A 20837-nucleotide genomic window follows, 5' to 3' on the forward strand; every position below is an offset into this window, starting at 1 on the left:
CAAAAGGAAATTTTCAATTTAACAACTTTTTTGTAGCAAAAATCATGATTATAATAGTAAAAGGAATATGTTTTATCAATTCACAATATTGAAACAATGTTTAAAGTGTTTAATTTATTTGTTATTAGTTTTCATGTTCTTTTATTTATCTTATTCTTCCCCTCTTCTTCTTTACGTAAATCCCTCACGGGTCACAATTTCAGATTTCCAAGATGTCTGCGCCCATGAACCGAAACCGGCATGAAATTATTTAGACAGCACTAGATAATTATTCCAGATTATTTCCATAAAATGTTTACATTCAGTAGACTAACATATCTCAGAAATATTATAGGAAATGCGAAGAAAAACAAAACACTTGATGCAGGTGTTCGAGTTATTTCCCTTAGGAAGGTTGGAACACATCCAAGATTAGTTCTTGGGATTGAAACAAGTTGTGATGACACGGGTGCTGCCGTGGTTGATGATAAAGGAAACATACTTGGGGATGCACTGAACTCCCAAACAAAAGTTCATGTGGAGTAAGCAGTCCTTATGGTTATCAAATAGGGACAATCGCAAAATATGGCACAATACACCTTATCGCTATTCCCGCTTGACCCGAGAATCTGTCCGCTTGAACTTTTGACGTCATACAACAATCACTTTTCCATTCCAAATTTTACGGGAACTTTTGTGATGTCCAGTAATGGCGGACAAATAGTGATAAGATGTATGATGCATGATATGGCTACGATTATGTCGAAAAAATATTGTTCATGTTTAAGACTGATTGCCGAGAATCCGTATCAGTTTGCCCAAAATCATGTTCACATTAGAATGAAACGTGAAATATATACGGAAATTATCGATAATATGGGGATTTCGTGTAGAACAAGTGAATAGTATGAAAAATAAAATTACAAATAGTATTTATTAGATAATGATACATAATAAACATTGCAAATTAAATGCACACTGATGGAAAATGAAACTGTACAGTCCCTGTAAAAGAAAAACATGATAAAAATTAATACTTTTATATTATACATATATATATTTGCATATATAATTACACCTTCTAGTGTATGGTCATCTAGTTTCCTTTGTCTAGAAAGATGGTTAAATAAACATGATTGTGAGAACTGTGTGATTCCCTCACAATAAGGTTTTGTCCATCTTTAGTTACGCCAAGTTTAAAACGGAAAGGACATTCCATTTGGAAAGTACCGAAAGTAGACATATCCTTAATATCATGAACGGTTTACAATAGAAAAACTAGAAGTATTCGACATAAAAAAAAATAAACTTGACTAATGAATGAAACATGGCAAATTCGATTTAAAACTACAATTTAAAACAAATACCTTGTATTAGGTCTTTTTCCTGTCGAACTTGTTTGGAATTTTTTGCCACCGTGAATACAGGAAAAATTTATTCTGATAAACTTTAATTCCTCTTTAATTTTTGTGTTTCCAGTTCTTTTTTTCTCTGCAGCTGCAATTGACTCCGAGTTTCTTTTATACAATTGTATAAAATTAATCGACTGATAGTTCTGAACAAATTGTTCCAATTCATGATAACTTTGAAATGTCTTCCTCACATGTATATCAGTCTCTTCCATTTTAAGAATATTTATTAACTGAGAAAAACTGTTCACTTACCTATATATAAATATTTATAAAAATTCTGAGTAGTTTTAATCAATTTATTCACTAATTGTGACAAATTCCGTATAATTTCATGTTTCATTCCCGATCCGATGGCATTTTATTATAAAACCGGATGTGGGTACGCGTAGCCTATGAATGGCAATTTGACTATTTGTACCGGGGAATGTACCCGCATGTGGGTACACACAGACACTGCCTTTTTTTTAACTGTTTGAAAATAAAGTGACATTCTAAAAATGTAAACAGGTTTCTTTTAGTGTTTTTGAGAATTATTTTGACGAAATGAATAATGTCATGATGATCAAAGGCCAAGTTCATTCACTTAAGATTTGTAAAAGAAAGGGGGAAGATACGGAACTACTATCAAACTCGATGGTGTTGCATCTCAGCTATACGTTCCATTTATATGTTTGATGATGCATGACACTTTCAATTAAACATTCTGAGACTATTAATTCAGGGTTTGAATCCACAGAGCATTTATTTTCATGTTCAGAAAAGCTTGAAGCAATCATGAACATTAACAATTTGAATAATAAATGTTAAGCTCACACAATCATTCAAAGCATGCACTATTAGAAATCAAAAAGATCAAGGTAACTACACCAAAGCTAGTTATAACAACAATCAAGATTTTTGAACACATAACAATAAAACCAATTCACGAATTTTTATTCACTATAAATATTTAAATATATGTATCAAAAAACATCTAATAATTCAACCTGTATTTGAATAAAAATGAATCTGTTATGGGTGTGAACATTGACCCGATACCAATTGCCGAAATGCAAGGTCCGGTTGGGAACAGATTAATAAGGGATGAAACAATAATATTTGTGTCTATAATAGAAAAACAAAGGATATGGGATATCCATCTATGACACAAAATCAGTTCATGCACAGCAAAAACACAAAAAGCAAAGGAACAGTGCTTATATTTCTGTTCTTCATCTCAGAGTCTATGGTTATATTTCGATTTTGTTAATTTATTACAACTTTAACAGGTTGTCTGATGTCAGAACACATTGCATTGTACTTTCCAAAATGCAAAATGTAAACATGCCCCTAAGAAATTTGCCAAATGACACAATGAGTTTACAATCACTTAAAAACATATGAAATTTGGTTGAAAAGTGTCATTTTGTATTGTTTCCGGGAATCTCATGTTTGATTATTTTGTTCATCTACTGTAACACATGTAATGTCTATATACATTTGTAGCATAATCTTCAATTTGGATGCTCAGATTTTAAAAAAAATTCACTGGCTTCAGCATTCAACTTCTTATTCGTCTTGTCAAACATGGTCAAAGTTAGAAAGGATAGGCTTTGTCTATTGTTACAAGTATACTTGTGCATTCATTTCATGTGGAATTGATAGTAAAGTGTCTATTGGACAGTAAATTTCCTTTGAGCTCTTTAAAACTTAAGTTAGATTAATTGGTTACATGATACTATTTGTATAAGGAATTTTCAAATAATGTATAGTTATGTCTTTACAAAAACAATACTCTTTTATAATCAATGGGAAGAGAATATGGCACAGAAAGCATACTTGACATGAAGAATTACAAGCTGCAAAGCATCATGAGTCAGAGATTAAAGAAAGATGTTGACTTTTTAACTTGAACTGCTATATAAGTAATTTCATTAAAATAAGTCTAATTTACCATCCTGAATAATTTGTTATATAAATGGATAAATAGACTGGGACACATGTGTTCTCTGTATATTGGAAACAGGTAGTAGTCCATCATGCATTGCAACTCATTCACTGGATTGGTAAATGACCTAGGTAAAAAAAAATTGAGTATTATGTAAATAAACAATAATGTCATGAATGTTGGCGGGAACATTAGTATGATAAATTATGCATACCTGTATAAAATAGTGTACCCCGGGCTATTAAACAGCATATATATAGTCTTGTTGCTAAATTCTCCGATATGCTTGGTTATCATAATTATTTAATATTATAATAATTCTTACATTTCAATAAATAATGTTTAAATAGTTTTTTTAAAGTATTAATTGTTTTAATGTTCATCAAGATAATACTACTGTTTAAATTTAATTTAGTAGTGTCAAAGGCAAAGAATAAAGTTCAATGGTTGGATGTTTAGAAGAATAGGGATCTCCTCTATGTATTGCACTTACAGAATATTTTTTTCTTAATACTTTTAACTTCCTACTTTATTTGGCTTTTTAATTTTTTTGATTCGAGTGTCACAGAATCAAATGAGTCTGGTATCTGATGAGTTTTTCAACCCTTGGCCTTACTGTCACTTATATCCCGGATACTTTGAACAATGGAAGAAGTTATTCCCATTACCATTTTTTCTTGGGTGAAAAATTTCAAACATTGAATCACATGTATTGAATTAATTTAGAACAAATGGATTTTCAAATTATATGTTAATGATATTACCTACATTGAAATGCATTGACGTAATGTAACGGTAGACACAAACGTTATTGTTATGCAACCTATGCTTGTAATTTATCAATTTCCAACCTTGCATTCTGGTAATTAGTCCCTTATTGTTACATTTTCAATGTAATCGTAGTCAGCACCATTGGAATATTACCATGTTCTAAAAGTATTTTCTAATATCTTTGGCAATAGCTATGGAACCATAACCAAATAACTATGAGTAGGAATCATCATAGCAAAAAATGAAACCTCTCAAGAAGTCATAATTATTTGGATTAGTAATACACGTATTTTGAGTTTGTGCTATTTGAGTCAAAAGGAATATGTTTTATACTTCACAATATTGTAACAGCATTTAAAGTTTTCAATGTGGCATGCTAATTAATGCATTTTTTCTTTTATTTCGTGCTATTTTACTGCAACTGACCTCATTTTGTGCCAGTTGGCCTTATTTTTCTGCTGTGATGCTTAAAAATTACGTGATAATGCAAATTAGTGATTTTTTTTTTAAGAATCTTGGTAAACATCGAAGATTAGTTTTAGGGTTTGAAACATGTTGTGATTACACAAGTGTGGCCTTGGTTGATTATTAAATTTAAGGGAGCATACTTGACTCACATACAAAACTTCATGTTGAGTTAGCAGTCCTTATTATTATCAGATTGGAATGAATGACACATTAACTAGATATTACATGTGTAAAAAATCACTTTCACCTTTTATATATCAATTTGGATTTTCTGGAATTTTACTGAGTGAATGACCTCATTTTTGCACCAATTTACCTTATGTCATCAACAAAACAATCACTTTTGGTCTGTAATGTCAAATTTTGTCTGTTGTGATGCCAATAAAAATACAGGAACATTTATTATTATTATTTCAGTGGTGGACTAACTAGAAATTGGTATATATACATGTATGTAGTTATTTCTGCTCCAGTACTAGTGGTGTTCAAAGATATTCAATAAATAATTCAATAAATGAATAAATGCAAAACTTATGTTTTTTGCTCTATTGCAAGTAATGGGTCAAAAATGAATTCATTATTTACATCAGTTAAAAGTTATAATGTTAGAAAAGAAATGCATGATTTACTTTTACAAATTATATATGAACATAATCATTTAATGAAGATTTTCTTCTTGATAGTCATGGTGGAATAATACCTTCAGTGGCACAGGATTTACACAGGGAAAATATTGACACAGTTGTTCAGGAGGCTTTGAAGTCTGCCAATGTTGTATTGCAGGTAAATTGAACCAATCACACAGTAGTGACTTAAGGTTTGTTGATCATGTTTGGTTAATATAAAATCTAAATTGATGTTCCAACCTACAATGTACATATGTAATAAAAGGTTTGATGTTCAATACAAGGGTCATAATTCAGTGTTTACTGTTCAAAACAACTCTTGACTCCTACACTCTTTAACTCTTAATATGTGGCCAAGCTAACATACATGAATAAAAGGAGATGTGGGATATATGTCAATGTGACAGTAACCCAATGATACCAATAACCAAAAGACATTTAGAAGTCAACATTCAATATTCAACAATAGACAGGGTCTCTTTACAATATGTTGAGTATTTAACCATCTAGTCTAAATGTAAGGATAAATATTACTATAAATAAAATCACATTTTAATTTTTTAATATTATACCATAACATAATGAAATGAAAGGGATATGGTGTTTTTATTCATGCCACCTACACACAGGTCACAAAACACAAAGCAAAGGAACAACACTTTTATTTCTTAACTTCATCATAAAGTCACTTTAAGTTCTTCATTAGGAAGCAAAACCTCACCTCATTGCAAATTCAAGATGGCCTTAGTGCCTGTTTGAGTGGAGTTCTTTAGAGGATGTAAATAATGCTACATCAGTGCATTGAGGAACACATAAAAAAAATTGCAGACTTTTGTGACCAAAGAAATTTAACAAAGCCTCATAATTTGCCCTGTACTTACAGTGGAATACAAAACTAAAACATTTGAACAACAGTTACAGTAAGACCTTGATCTCCCAAGATTTTCAACATATTATTCATTTAAATCAAGCAAGTGAAACATTTAGCATGTCCAATCTAATGCCTTTGTAACTTTATTCTTTTCTGTCTAGTATAAGAAAGGTACATTAAAAATGCTTTCAGTTAGTATTTATTAATTCTACACTGATTTAGTAGCTGTAAAACTCAGTACTATTAAAACTTTCTTTTGTTACTTTTGTATTGGCACTGATATTTTCATCCAACATATATAAAATGTCTTGTTTTCTTTGGACTGTCATTTATTTATGAAACTAGATGTGATGGAATGATATGAATTCCCTACCTGCTGCCCAATTACTGAGGACTATAATTCTGCGCAAAAAGGTGATTCAAACTGAAAAGGGAAATTGTAACCTAACTAGAGACTCTCAAGAGCCTGTGTCGCTCACCTGATTCTACTTTGGTTTTGGAAATCTTGTAAAAATAGATTAAAATGATAACAGATACCCTAATAATGATTGAGGCCAAATTTGGTTTAACATTGGTCCCGTAATTTAATCAAAAGCAGAAGACTTTTGTAAAGTTTACAGAAATTACCAATAAATTCATTGAAATTGTAGAAAATGACTTTATAAGGACAATGACAAATCAGCTACAAAGTAACAACACTTGGTCAGCACCTCAAAAGAAACATTCATACAATGTTTGGTTTCAATCCATTAAGTGGTTTTCTAGAAGAAAAAATTTGTATATATTTCCCATAGGGTCCTTTGTTAAACTAAGTCCCCCATTGGCAGCCATCTTGGTTGATGGATTTGCTACAAAATAACAACACTTGGTTAGCACCTCATAAGGAACATTTCTACCATGCTTGGTTTCATTCCATTCAGCGGTTCTTCAAAAGAAGACTTTTGTATGTATTTCACATAGGGTCCTTTGTTAAACTAAGTTCCCCGTTGGCAGCCATCTTGGATGATTGATTGGCTACAAAGTAACAACACTTGGTCAGCACCTCATTAGGAAAATTCATGCCATGTTTGGTTTCATTCCATTCAGTGGTTCTCTAAAAGAAAATATTTGATGTATTTCCCATAGGGTCCTATGTTAAACTAAGTCCCCCGCTGGCGGCCATCTTGGATGATGGATCGCCTACAAAGTTACAACACTTGGTCAGCACCTCATAAGGAACATTCATGCCATGTTTTATTTCATTCCATTCAATGGTTCTCTAAAAGAAGACATTTGTATGTATCTACCATAGGGTCCTATGTTAAACTAAGTCCCTCTTTGGTGGCCATCTTGGATGATGGATCGGCTTCAAAGTAACAACACTTGGTCAGCACCTCATAAGGAACATTCATGCCATGTTTGGTTTCATTCCATTCAGTGGTTCTCTAGAAGAAGACATTTGTATGTATTGTCCATAGGGTCCTATGTTAAACGAAGTCCCCAGCTGGTGGCCATCTTGGATGATGGATCAGCTACATAGTAACAACACCTGGTCAGCACCTCATAAGGAACATTCATGTCATGTCTGGTTTCATTCCATTTAGTGGTTCTCTAGAAGAGCCAGGTGAGCTAAAAATCTGTTCAACATCTACAGGCAAAATGAAAATAGTCCAGACAACTGTTCTACTTCAGAAAAAGAGAGTGACTGACATGAATAGTGCTTTATGCTCCAGCTTTTGAGTGACAGTTGTAAAAAAAGAACAGTACATTGTAAAGAATTAGCTTGACTTATGCACTTATGATAGAATATCTTAAAATCTGACATGTTGTTGAACATTATATAGATAATTTTGTTTTTCTTGCAGGATCTTGAGGCTATTGCAGTTACTAATAAACCAGGACTTGCTCTGTCATTAAGAGTAGGCTTGGAATATGCCAAAGAATTAGTAGAGAAATCAAGGTATTGGTTTTTAATTTCCCTTTCCAAAACAATTAAGAAATGATTTTTTTTTTTTTTTCCATGATAACTTTTTTATTATGATCCAGATCTTATCAACTGCTAGATGAAGGCTAGTACACATGAGATTTGTTGATAGTTTTGAAGGTCCATTGAAAAAACTGTCGCCTCAGCCTAGGTTTTACACATGAATGATTCTGTATTAAAATTTTACATCAAAGTCCAGATCTATGGAATTACAATTCATAATGAAATCATGTTTTGTAAGGATCTCAAATAATGACAAAGGTCCATTAGAAAAGGGCATGGCTCCTCAGTCTACATTTTAGGCATGAATGAATGATTACATTTTGAATTTAGATTACAAGTCATAGTGGAATAATTTTACCAGTGCACATATGTTTAATCTAGAAACAAAAGTCCATTAAAAAATTATGTCACAACAAGCAGTTTTTGGGTATAGATTACATGAAATGCAATCAAAACCCTATGGTACTGACTTGATGTCTAAATCTTCCAAGGTTGATCACTACTTTTGAGATACACAAAATATAGTGCATAGATCATAACATTTTAAACATCCTATCCATGAACATTTCCAGAAATCTATCAATGAAATATATGCTCAGATATTCCAGTTACAAAATGATGTTACACTTGTCAAGAATATTACATACTGTGGATTCATTTTTATTCGTGGTATACCAATTTTCGTGGGTTTCATGGGTCACAGCGAACCACGAATTTAAGAATTCAACGAAGAATAGTCCCGAGAAATGTGTATGGAGTCGGATGTTTATTTCCGGTTATGTTATGCTGTTCTAGTATAGTGTTGACTAGCGATAAACATTGTAACATAACACGTGTTTTTATTGAAAGAAGATACAAGTATTTTGATTAAATCAATAATAAATATATCGAATATCGGTAATAATTTACTTTTTGAAATTGATTAAAACTGTTCATGGAAAATAACTGCAAGTTGTTAATTACCGTGTCATAGTTTTGTGTACTGGTGATAAAAAATCAATAGGATTAAGTACGGGGATATTGCCCGTAGGTAATATTGTTTATGACAGGAACATTTATTTTCACACCTTTTACTTATATGACTGTTAATTATATCGTGATTAGGGAAATGAGCTTTCAATCATAGAGTTTTGAATGCCTTATAAAATTCCGACAAGAATTTATAAATTGTAAAACAAACAAATAATTAGTTGTCTCTGTCCATTATTGTAATAGAAGTTTTCAATGAACACTTAAACCTAGAATGACCAAGCGAGGATTTTGACAATTCAAAACTTTTTCAATGAATTCCTTCTTTTTTGTTTGTTTTATTATTGATTAAACCAAGGAGGTTATATGATCTCCAAAATCAAAAAGAAATCCACGAATTACGTATCTGATTTTTTTTTTTTTGTAATCAGCGATCCACGAATTTACGTATACCACGAAACGTCTTTTTTTCTCTATCCACGAAAATTGATACCCACGAAAATAAATGAATCCACAGTATCTTGAGCAAGGTGCAGGAATATAATATCTGTTCTAAAAATATCAATGATGTCATTGTTAAAGTAATCTTTAAAATTGGAGTTATCTTCCTTTGTCCATAATTGTAGTTGAATCAACAACAACCAATGCTTCATACAATTCAATGTTTAATTTTACTTCCTATTGATAAATTAAAGCAATCGTTACCCCTCAGTGCTTACAAGCACTTTGATTTTTTTTTTGTGTATCAAAGTCTAAATCTGGATCAATAAACACAATCATTTCAGGTTTGGAGTAATAGTAGCATCAATTCCTCTGTGCATATCTTTAACTTGATTTGAACATGATTGATTGCTTATTTCAAAGCTAAAAATTTTAACATATGTGGATCAATTTCAGGGTACAGTGTGACATAAAAAAAATTGCAATTTAGCAAAATTGGAAGGGTCTTTTGTGTTGCAGCTTTTCAGTGTGAAAAACCCATATTTTCACTCAATTTAATTCAGTTCTTTGTTAACATTTAACTCCATTATATTTTGCTTTGCATCAGTGGGCTTATCTATTACATTCAATCGATATACACGCCATCTTGAAATTATTACTAAACAACAGTCAGTTCTAATTGGTTGCTTATAGTTGTGGCTAAGATTCTATTGGCTTAAAGTTAAATAAGTAATGAAATGGGGAAACAAGTCAAGAAGGGGAAAAAAATTATATACGAATGGTCTGACACTGGATTTTTTATACCCGATCAATGAATATGTTAGTATAGGATCACATGTTGTTGGATAAGTGCTGATAGTGAAATTGATACATTTGTTATTACATTTGTATTAGATATTTCCTTTGCTTTAATCTGTATTACACAATTATTTTTATTTACATTATTTCCTATGTATGGTTCTGATATCATATCATCAGTCATTACATATAATATATACGAAGATAATAGCTCTGTTCACTGAAGCGTTTACTTGATGCTGACCAATATGTTATTATTAGATATTTACTTGTTAAACTATAACATTATACAGAAAGTATGGGTCAAATACAGCACTTTAAAAAAAAACAGTTCAACAAAACAACTAACACACAAGTAAATAATGCCAACATTGCAGGTTTAACTCTTGGAACATGGTAAATTGAAAGCATCAATTTATGGGTTACTATCGCTGTGTACTTTAGGTGATGATGAAAATGAGACTTGGTAACAATTAACTTGTACCTGACAGAAACAATTTAATTCATCAGAGAGAGAGTGAGAATATTCAGTCAGAATCAACAAACTGCCTGTCAGCCTGATCATGGAGATCAGAAAATAACCTCCTTTGTGTTGGTTTAATTATTTTATGTTACATTTTTTTTTTACAGTCTCTTGTCGTGACCATGAAAATGTTGCCTTTTCCCTGTTAGGTTGTGCCATATTACTTATAAAAATGAAACTGAAACAACAAAAAAGTATCTGAAAATTAAAAAATGACAAATACTTCTGAAAATATGAAGTTGTATAAATGTGAAGAAAGTATTGCAATAAACCAGAAATCTAGAGATCTATTGTTTAGTTTTGTTTATGATTTACATTAAAACTTACCCAATGCTTGCTGTATTTCAGTAAACCAATGATACCAATACACCATATGGAGGCTCATGCTTTGACAGTCAGATTACTAAAGAAGTAAGTTTGAGACCACACTTGTTCCAAAAGCACAAGACTGAAAATCAAGCATGTAACTTACACTCATTTCTATAAATTAGAAGGGATTTTTTTTTTTACCTTTTTCATAACTTTTTACTCTGGGAGTTTAAAAATTTACATAGAGCTGTTTTAAAATTCACAAGATGCTGAGAAAGAACCTTTTCTATGAATTTCTTGCAAATGAATTAGATAGCCTAAATATTTATTTTGAACATATTTTGGATAATATGGGATAGCTGGTCATGACTTTCAGCTTACACCTTTTCTTTCAGTTCATTCACTTTTATTAGCAGCAAATGAAATTAACATTTAAAAAATAGTCATCTCGGCAAAATATTTTCACCTTTCATCATGGATTATATTAAGAATCTTCGTTGCTTGTGAGAACAAGCATCCCAGTAAGATGTTTTGTTTTGTTTTTTATTTTCATGCCTGATATGGCACATGTACACACTGTATGTGGCGGTATAAAATTAACCCTGATCAATATATCAAAGACAATGAAATAACAGATAAAACAGGACAAAATGTATTCAAGATTAACTTACTGATGAGTACTGAAGTTTGTCAAAGGTCAATTGATGATATACTCAGACTTGTTTTAGAGTATTTGTACTATAGTATAATATGATATTGATGATTTTGTAGGGTTGATTTTCCGTATCTTGTTTTCCTGATGAGCGGAGGGCATTGTCTGCTGGCTGTAGCTAATGATATTGATGATTTTGATATGTTAGGTACAAGTCTGGATGAGGCTCCAGGAGACTGCATTGACAAGGTAAAACTATTACATTTATTATGTGTATTCATACAAAAAATGCATAGTATTGTTAAAGCTATATTAATGTTGTATTTAATTGTATTAATAAACTGTTAGGGCAGACTTAGTTTTTAAGGGCAACCACCTTGGATATCTTGCAGAATTTATAAGAATGCATCATGTTGGTTTAAATTTTGAAAATATTTTTAAATTTCAAAAATTGAGAGAAATCTAAGAATAATTTATACTTTTCTTCGAAATACATTTTTTGGGTTCTTTTAAAAAATGATATTTAGAAATACATTTATAATTGCATGTGTATCTGTGATCACTAGGTACAGCTATTTTTTTAGCTATGTACAGTGAACATTCTCACGGAATGCAGTTGATAGTTATATGTAGAGTTAACAAATAGTAATGCAAAAAAAATGGAGATTTGGGTGTATACATAAATTTGATAACACAAAATGTCAAAAGATGTCTAGAGATAACAATATGTGAAAGTCTTGGGCAATTGTGAATTAATCAAACTAAATAAATCTGTCACAAAGACTATTGTGTGAGATTTAATAGATGCAAGTTGTTTACTCATCTCTTTCATCAAAAAGATTTTATTAATTAACATCAAAAGGATTTACTGGTAATTGTACTAAACATCTATTCATTTGAAAAGACTTTTATTTGTGTTAGACAGCTAGAAGCCTATGTCTGAAGAATTTGCCACAATGTGAAGGTCTATCTGGTGGTGGTGCTATAGAAATGCTGGCTGAAAATGGGAATCCATTATCATTTCCTGTACCACATGTAATGACCCATTATAGAGATTGTGACTTCTCATTTACTGGTCTGAAGACATACTTCAAAAGATTGATTCATGATGAAGCAACAAGACAAGGTAACATTTCTACCAATCATTATAGAGATTTTTTAATTTCTTAGATATTTTGTAATCAACAGGTCCCCTCAAATGTTTGATCTTTGTTATGTGATTGATTAAATACTATCCATACTGAAGCACAATTAAAAAATTGTCTGTTTCCCCTCATAATTTTTTTTTGTCATGTAATCTGAATTTGTGGTGCCAGTGAAAATGGGCGAAAAATAATTTCATTTGAGAAATTTACTGCTCGTGTCTCTATAACCATGGATATTCATTGTTAAAAGATCAGAACAAAACCAAAATCCAATCCCTTCAGATAATTGCTACATTGCCCTCTAGTTTTTCTGGAAATTACTGATTTGCACCCCTCATCCCCCTCAAACAAAACAGTTTTGTTCTGATAGAGTTGAAAGGAAACAAACTTATATTATATAATACGGCAAACAAAAGTGAATTAAGTATATAAAGGGGAGATAATTGAATTTACTTACTTCAATATACATTGTACTGAATTACAGTGCAAGGGGTCTCCTTTTGTGAGTTCACTCACAGTTTTAGACTATTTTGGTCCCAACTGTTATTAACCACACAAACACGCAAAGAATTTCATAGGAATTTGGCTTATTTTGATGGATTAAGGTTGTTCTTGGTGCATTTTGTCATCTTTATGCAGGAAAGAAAATAATTTGTTTCTAAATGATTAATCCCTTTGACTCTTTGGAATTTAAAACTTAAAGTTGAATGTATCACTTTTAAGAATTTGAACACTGTTTATCTAAATGGTGTTGTATTTTTCAGACCTACCTGAAGGCCAGCTACTATCAAATGTGTCCGATGTGTGTGCAGCTTTACAGTATGCTATGACATATACTTTATGTAGGAAGTTACAGAGGGCCTTTATGTACTCCGAGTTAAAAGGCTTGTTGCCGGAACAGAAAAGAGTATTGGTAATTTATGTTTGAATTGTTTTTTTTTCTTTGTAAAAGTATGTTATACGTAATGGAAATGTTAAACACTAAAATCCTACAGAGAAATTTCATATTTCTTCATACAATACTGATTTTGGTAGTAAGCTTACAGTTCCAGAGCTCTAAGGCTCCAATTAGGACCAACTCTCATAATTTTCTTAGCTTCCCTGCCTAGATTTTTATCCATTTTGCATTTTTGTCAAAACTATAGGAGAATTTTTAAAAGCAAAATAGACCAGCAAAAAAAGTCTACAAGTAAGTCAACATTGCCAAATTGTCACAATAGTTAAAGGATTTATTGCCATTAAATGATGTTTTTTTTTTTATCTCAATAACATATAAACTGTAAAAAGTAAAAATGATCATTAATACAAGACCAACAAAAATGCCACTAAATAAGACCTATCAAAATGGCATATTTTTTACATGGTGAGTGATTCAGGCTGTTAGGAGCCTCGTGTGTAGATAGCTTCAAGTGCTAAGCAATGTAATCAGTAAATCAAAGATATAACACACGTCTATAATATGATTTTTATTTTCAGGTTACTTCAGGTGCTTCACAATGTTATAAGTATCAGAGATCAGACTGACACAAGTCTATAATATGATTTTTATTTTCAGGTTACTTCAGGTGCTTCACAGTGTTATAAATATCAGAGATCAGACTGACACAAGTCTATAATATGATTTTTATTTTCAGGTTACTTCAGGTGATTCACAATGTTATAAGTATCAGAGATCAGACTGACGCAAGTCTATAATATGATTTCAATATATTTCAGTATATCAGAGGTCTGGAGTAATTCTTTGATTTGTATTATATGATAGATACCTAGGTGGTGTGGACAGTTTCAAATATAACTGAGTTCTAATTTTTAATTTTTGAGTGGTTTAACCAGAGGAATGAGATTTGTCAAAAGTGTATACTATGTTTTCTATTGTAGGTAGCTTCAGATGGTGTGGCCAGAAACCAGTATATCAGGAGAGGCCTAACAAAAGTCTGTGATATGATTTCTATTGAATTGGTAGCTTCAGGTGGTGTGGCCAGTAACCAGTATATCAGGAGAGGCTTAACACAAGTCTGTGATATGATTTCTATTGTAGGTAGCTTCGGGTGGTGTGGCCAGTAACCAGTATATCAGGAGAGGCTTAACACAAGTCTGTGATATGATTTCTATTGTAGGTAGCTTCAGGTGGTGTGGCCAGTAACCAGTATATCAGGAGAGGCTTAACACAAGTCTGTGATATGATTTCTATTGTATTGGTAGCTTCAGGTGTTGTGGCCAGTAACCAGTATATCAGGAGAGGACTAACACAAGTCTTTGATATGATTCTATTGTAGGTAGCTTCGGGTGGTGTGGCCAGTAACCAGTATATCAGGAGAGGCTTAACACAAGTCTGTGATATGTTTTCTATTGTAGGTAGCTTCAGGTGGTGTGGCCAGTAACCAGTATATCAGGAGAGGCCTAACACAAGTCTGTGATATGTTTTCTATTTTAGGTATTTTCAGGTGGTGTGGCCAGTAACCAGTATATCAGGAGAGGCCCTATCACAAGACTGTGATATGATTTCTATTGTAGGTAGCTTCAGGTGGTGTGGCCAGTAACCAGTATATCAGGAAAGGCCTAACACAAGTCTGTGATATGATTTCTATTGTATTGGTAGCTTAAGGTGGTGTGGCCAGTAACTAGTATATCAGGAGAGGCCTAACACAAGTCTGTGATATGATTTCTATTGTAGGTAGCTTCAGGTGGTGTGGCCAGTAACCAGTATATCAGGTGAGGCCTAACACAAGACTGTGATATGATTTCTATTGTATGTAGCTTTAGGTGGTGCGGCCAGTAACCAGTATATCTGGAAAGGCCTAACACAAGTCTGTGATACGTTTTCTATTGTATTGGTAGCTTCAGGTGGTGTGGCCAGTAACCAGTATATCAGGAGAGGCCTAACACAAGTCTGTGATATGATTTCTATTGTAGGTAGCTTCAGGTGGTGTGGCCAGTAACCAGTATATCAGGAGAGGCCTAACACAGGTCTGTGATATGTTTTCTTTTGTAGGTAGCTTCAGGTGGTATGGCCAGTAACTAGTATATCAGGAGAGGCTTAACAAAAGTCTGTGATATGATTTCTATTGTAGGTAGCTTCAGGTGGTGTGGCCAGTAACCAGTATATCAGGAAAGGCTTTACAAAAGTCTGTGATATGATTTCTATTGTAGGTAGCTTCAGGTGGTGTGGCCAGTAACCAGTATATCAGGAGAGGCTTAACACAAGTCTGTGATATGTTTTCCTGTCAGTTAATTTGTCCTCCTCCTCATCTATGTACAGACAATGGTATAATGATAGCTTGGTATGTCAGAATATTTTCTAAAAACGTATTAATACGGTATATATATATAGAGACATGAACTTGAATGAACAAAACCTGACTGAAATCTTTTGATACAATTTCAATATTTTTTATCTACCTACTAGTTATAAGATATATCATTAAAAAGGTGTTTGTTACATACCTGCCATTCAACATAACATGACATTTGTCCAATGAAATTGAATATCTTTAAATATATATCATGTAGGCCAGCTGGAGATGACCCAATGATGGCATTGGAAGTACACTCCACAGACACTTTGTATTGATACTATACCCTTTCTGTTATCTCTTTTGTGAGAGAATTAAAAGTATGTTTATATGTTTAAGGAATGGTATGGAGAAACTGATGGCAGGAAAAGGAATAGCAGAGGATCCAATGTCTGTTCGATTTGAACCAAAGTAAGAATATGTAATATAAGAAACTGTCTACACGTTAACTGGAGAATCCTGTCTCATATTTAAACCCCACACTATGATGTAGCAAGGGTATATAGTTTTTAACCTGTCTGTTGATAAAATCTGGGTTTCTGGAATTTAAATCAAGTAGTTTATATCAGATTGCAGACTTACTTGGATATATGGTCACATAAAATGAGAGGACGATCTATTAGATTTTAAGAATACTATGTCTAAAGTCAAGGTCATAATGACAAAAAATTATTTTTTGAAATTTGTGCAGGAATGTGGTTTTTGGATGCTAAATCAAATACTTTTTATTGAATTGCAACCTTACTTGGATAAATGGTCATATATAATGAGATAAAGATCCCTTCAGTTTTGAGATTATTAAATCTGAGGTCAAGGTCATAGTAACTAAAACAAAATGCATATTATGCAGCATGATCAGTTTGAGGACATGCTATTATACAATACATGTTAATCCAGATATATACATTTCACTTAGAAACTTTCCTGGCGATCTATTTGTCCTTGAGGGTATCATCTGGTTATTGATCTTGCATTGATTATGAATTATCAAAATATGTACATATCCCATATCCTTTGTTTTTCTATTTTGATAAATTACCTGCTGTTAAATTTTGTATACCGAAGGAGCAAGTAATATAACAGTATTATGTGGCCTGAAATGAGTACATTTGAAGTCTGTGCCAAACCCCTCTAGCCCAAGCCGTAGCCCTTAGCCTTTGACTAGTACAAATAGTTTCAGGCGAGTGAAAATTTTTCAAAAATTGTTTAGACATATTATCTTTAAATGAGCATCCGGCTAGTTGGTATAAAAGTTTTTGCACAGACTACACTTGATTTGGTTTCACTTTATTCTTGTGTTAAAGTTAAATAATACTAAATGCAGAACAGGTAATATAGGAGTCATATGATTTAAAGGAGATATGTGGTATACATCAATTAGACAGCAAAACACAAACAACCAAAAGATATCTAGAATTCAGCATAGGTGTATTGTAAAATAAGGTGTTGAAGGCATTTAATCCTTTAAATATTTTGACAGAAAAGAAAAAATAATTACCTTGTTTAGTGTACAGTCAGTAGATTTAGTTCAACTCATTGAAATGTCACTCAAATGGAGTAAAAGAAAAGGCATCAAAACCCATTTCATCACAAGAAAATTGACTTTTTGAGAACTACTTCAAATTTGCTCATAATGTCATGAATATTGGGGAAATTAATAAAAATAAAAAAATATATGAATGAATTAGACATGACGACTTACAAACTAATGAAGTCATAGTAACGATTGTGCCAATATTGAAGAAAAATGCTGCTGATTTTATTTTAAGGTTTTCTATCCATATTCCTTGGTGAAAACATTGGTTGCAGCAAAATAACAAATTTTAGAGAAGCTTTCTTACACATAATTCCAGCAAATAAAAGTTATTTTGGTGTGCCCATTCTCTTTCAATCCAAAGACATGAGAGGTCTTGGTTTTGTTTCCAGCTGGGTCAAATGAGACTGGAACATTGGTATATAAGCATGTGGCATTTCAGAGTAAGATCAAAGATTGGATAATGTGTCCAGTTAGTGTGACTTGTCTTCCCCTGTTCTATTACCTTCTGAACTACCAAGTTAAAAACCCAGCTCAGTGTGTCTGTCTAGTACAAAGCAGGGTTCATATTCATATCATCATTAATATTCTTATTAAAATTTCAGGTTTCCTTTTGGAATAGACAGAAGGGATGATGTCAGATTGATGAATATAAAGTTACCAAAATTGAAATTAAAGAGCTGATATACAATTAATGTTGTGCGTGTACATAAATTTGATCAAAGAGACTCACAATATGTTTTTAGGTAGACAATTAAAGAGGAAAATATTTATTGATTGTTTGCTTCCTACAATGAAATGTCATTTGCCATATAGGGTTTTTATATTATCCAAATGGTTTCATGTAATGAACAAATATGGTTTATATGTAATATGCATTTTACAGTCTTCAACAATAGACATGACTTTATACAATATGTCAAGCTCTTGATCATCCTGAATATAAAATAGTAAACAGAAATTATCAAAGATAACCAACACCAAATTCTACAAATAATAAAAACATCAGATATTACATAGACAACCACTGATTTGCGGCAGACACAAGAATATGTTGCAGGGTTATGGTCAAAATATTTTAAGCTAACCTGACCCAAAGGATGAACAAAAATGATCAGCTGGATCTACAAAGAACTCAAATTTTGCAGAAATAGTTATTAGAGTCTTTATAGGAGTGATTGCCTTTAAATGAAGATTTTTTTACCCTCTTTTGTGTTTTGCACAAAAACTAAAGAAGATAGAGAGAAACTGTAGACAGAAAAAAATGATCAGCAATACAAGATCAACAAAAAATATTTTTGCCATGAATTCTATTCTAGTCTACAATTTTGGAGAGGGTCCATTGTTGAAGATGCATATAGACCTAAGTGAGCCATACAGGCTTTTAAGAGCCTTTAGTTTTTTATTTTAACGTTCCCCCTTTTGATTTTGGGTACCATATTTTAAACTATGGATTTTTTTATTTTTGAATCATTTGGTTGCTTTCTCATTGATGTATAATCCACATCTGCTTTGTTCATATTCATTATTTCTAAGGGTAAACAGTATAATGAAGCTGTTAGGAAAGGGCTATTTTTGTGCAGTGTGTTTGCAATTTTTATTTCACATGTTTTCTTGCTTAAAGCTCATTATTTACTGTGTTTGTGTGCAAATTTGTAAATAAGCACTGTGTAAGCTCCTTTTTAGCTCACCTTGCCCAAAGTGCCAAGTGAGCTTTAATCATCACTTGACGTCTGTTGTTGTCGCTGTCCGTTAACTTTTACAAAAATCTTCTATGAAACTACTGGACCAAATTTAACCAAACTTAGCCACAATCATCATTGGTGTATCTAGTTTAAGTAAACTGCTTCGCCGAGCGCAGCTGGATACGACCGCAGAGGTCCAACCCTGAACAGTTAGGGCAAAAATGGACACAATATTCAAGCTTGATACAGGTCTGAATTTGGATTGTAATTAAATATTTGACACATTATAGGTTTCTGACACAGAATAAATGTAGTCAAAGAACTTGAAATTGGTTGTATGATTTGAATTTATATTCAATTGAAGATTTCTTGCTGTTGTGCAATACACTGTGCTGTTGCGCAATACTTAGTAAATCTGTTTTCATACTATATACAAAGAATTAGCAAAATAAATTGTGACCCCCAATTTTTTTTTTGCAAAATTGACAATTTCTTAAATCTTGAGGGGAAAAAAATTGACACCCCCTCCCCCCAAAAAAAAAATTTACCCCCCCCCCCCCTTTTCCAAAAAAAATAATTTTGAAGAAATTTTCTTTTTGTAAAAAGAGATATCTAAACACAAGTTATTGTTATTGTCTGAAAACTAGAAAAATGCTTGTCTTAGACCCTTTTTGGCCCCTAATTCCTGAACAGTTTGGGCAATTACTCCCACAATGAATCCCAACCTTCTACTTGTGGTATTGAACCTTGTGGTACAATTTCAGATCATTCAAAATACTTATACACAAGTTATTGTCCTGAAACTAGAAAAATGCTTTTTTTGGCCCCTAATTCCTTAACAGTTGGGACCATCACCCCCAAAAACAATCCCAACCTTCCTTTTGTGGTATTGAACCTTTTGGTTTAATTTCATAGAGATCCATACACTTAAACTAAAGTTATTGTCTGGAAACCAAATGTCTTCGAACGACGACGTGATACCAATATACGACCACAATAATTTTTTCCGGTTGTATAAAAATGTGTCTGATGACCCCGCCTGCCAACCAAACTGGCTGACATGGCTAAAAATAGAACATATGGGTAAAATGCAAGTTTTGTCTATTATTTTGAAAACCGTTATTAATAGAGAAAATCTGAGGAGTACAAATGTTCAAAGTGTTGAGCTCTACCAATTGTCTGTACACATCAAAACTGTCAGACGACTTCTTATAGGAGTCATTGCCCTTAAATGACAAATTTTACCATTTTTTTTTTCATTTTTGCCTATTATCTTGAAAACTATACTAGATAAGAGATAAACTTTAATTGCAAAAATGATCAGCAAGACAAATTTACAAATAAGTCTGCATATTCAATATTGTCAGTTGACTCCTTATTAGAGTTATTGCCCTTTGATTACGATTGTTACCAATTTTTTGCGTTATTGTCTTATATCTTAAAAATTATAATAGACAGATAGAACTAA

General features: G+C 32.3%; 1 protein-coding gene and 1 long non-coding RNA gene across 12 annotated transcripts in view; both read left to right on the forward strand.

Moving 5' to 3' along the window:
* The window catches only part of LOC127730672 (uncharacterized), a 30453-nt gene extending 10555 nt beyond the window's left edge, over positions 1–19898 (forward strand). The window contains exon 2 of the long non-coding RNA XR_007995214.1: positions 19564–19898. This is a non-coding gene — a long non-coding RNA (uncharacterized LOC127730672). The remainder of the gene's footprint in view (positions 1–19563) is intronic.
* Positions 130–18457, forward strand: LOC127730656 (tRNA N6-adenosine threonylcarbamoyltransferase, mitochondrial-like). Of its 11 annotated transcripts, none has more exons than XR_007995209.1 (10): positions 134–521; positions 5241–5340; positions 7899–7993; positions 11100–11162; positions 11832–11961; positions 12634–12838; positions 13622–13770; positions 15213–15291; positions 16008–16138; positions 16490–16561. XR_007995209.1 is itself a non-coding variant. In XM_052239158.1 (10 exons), exons 1-10 carry the CDS (start codon positions 292–294, stop codon positions 18366–18368), a joined length of 1254 nt encoding a protein of 417 aa, XP_052095118.1. In that variant the 5' UTR covers positions 139–291; the 3' UTR covers positions 18369–18457. The 11 variants fall into 11 exon arrangements, 10 of the variants coding, with proteins under 10 accessions (XP_052095119.1, XP_052095124.1, XP_052095122.1 ...); XM_052239158.1 differs by lacking the exon at positions 15213–15291 and adding an exon at positions 18290–18457 and having other exon boundaries at positions 139–521; XM_052239164.1 differs by lacking the exons at positions 16008–16138; positions 16490–16561 and adding an exon at positions 15825–15888 and having other exon boundaries at positions 132–521; positions 15213–15266.
* Positions 19899–20837: the final 939 nt, after the last annotated feature.

This window comes from Mytilus californianus, unplaced genomic scaffold (genome assembly GCF_021869535.1).
Source record: "Mytilus californianus isolate M0D057914Y unplaced genomic scaffold, xbMytCali1.0.p SCAF_2, whole genome shotgun sequence".
Taxonomy (NCBI): domain Eukaryota; kingdom Metazoa; phylum Mollusca; class Bivalvia; order Mytilida; family Mytilidae; genus Mytilus; species Mytilus californianus.

Coding starts and splice junctions, on each gene's coding strand:
- LOC127730656 (XM_052239158.1), top strand. CDS start 292: ATGTTTACATTCAGTAGACTAACATATCTCAGAAATATTATAGGAAAT. Junction 11,163..11,831: donor ACAGTCAGATTACTAAAGAA/GTAAGTTTGAGA, acceptor ATGATTTTGTAG/GGTTGATTTTCCGTATCTTG. Junction 13,771..16,007: donor CGGAACAGAAAAGAGTATTG/GTAATTTATGTT, acceptor TTTCTATTGTAG/GTAGCTTCAGGTGGTGTGGC.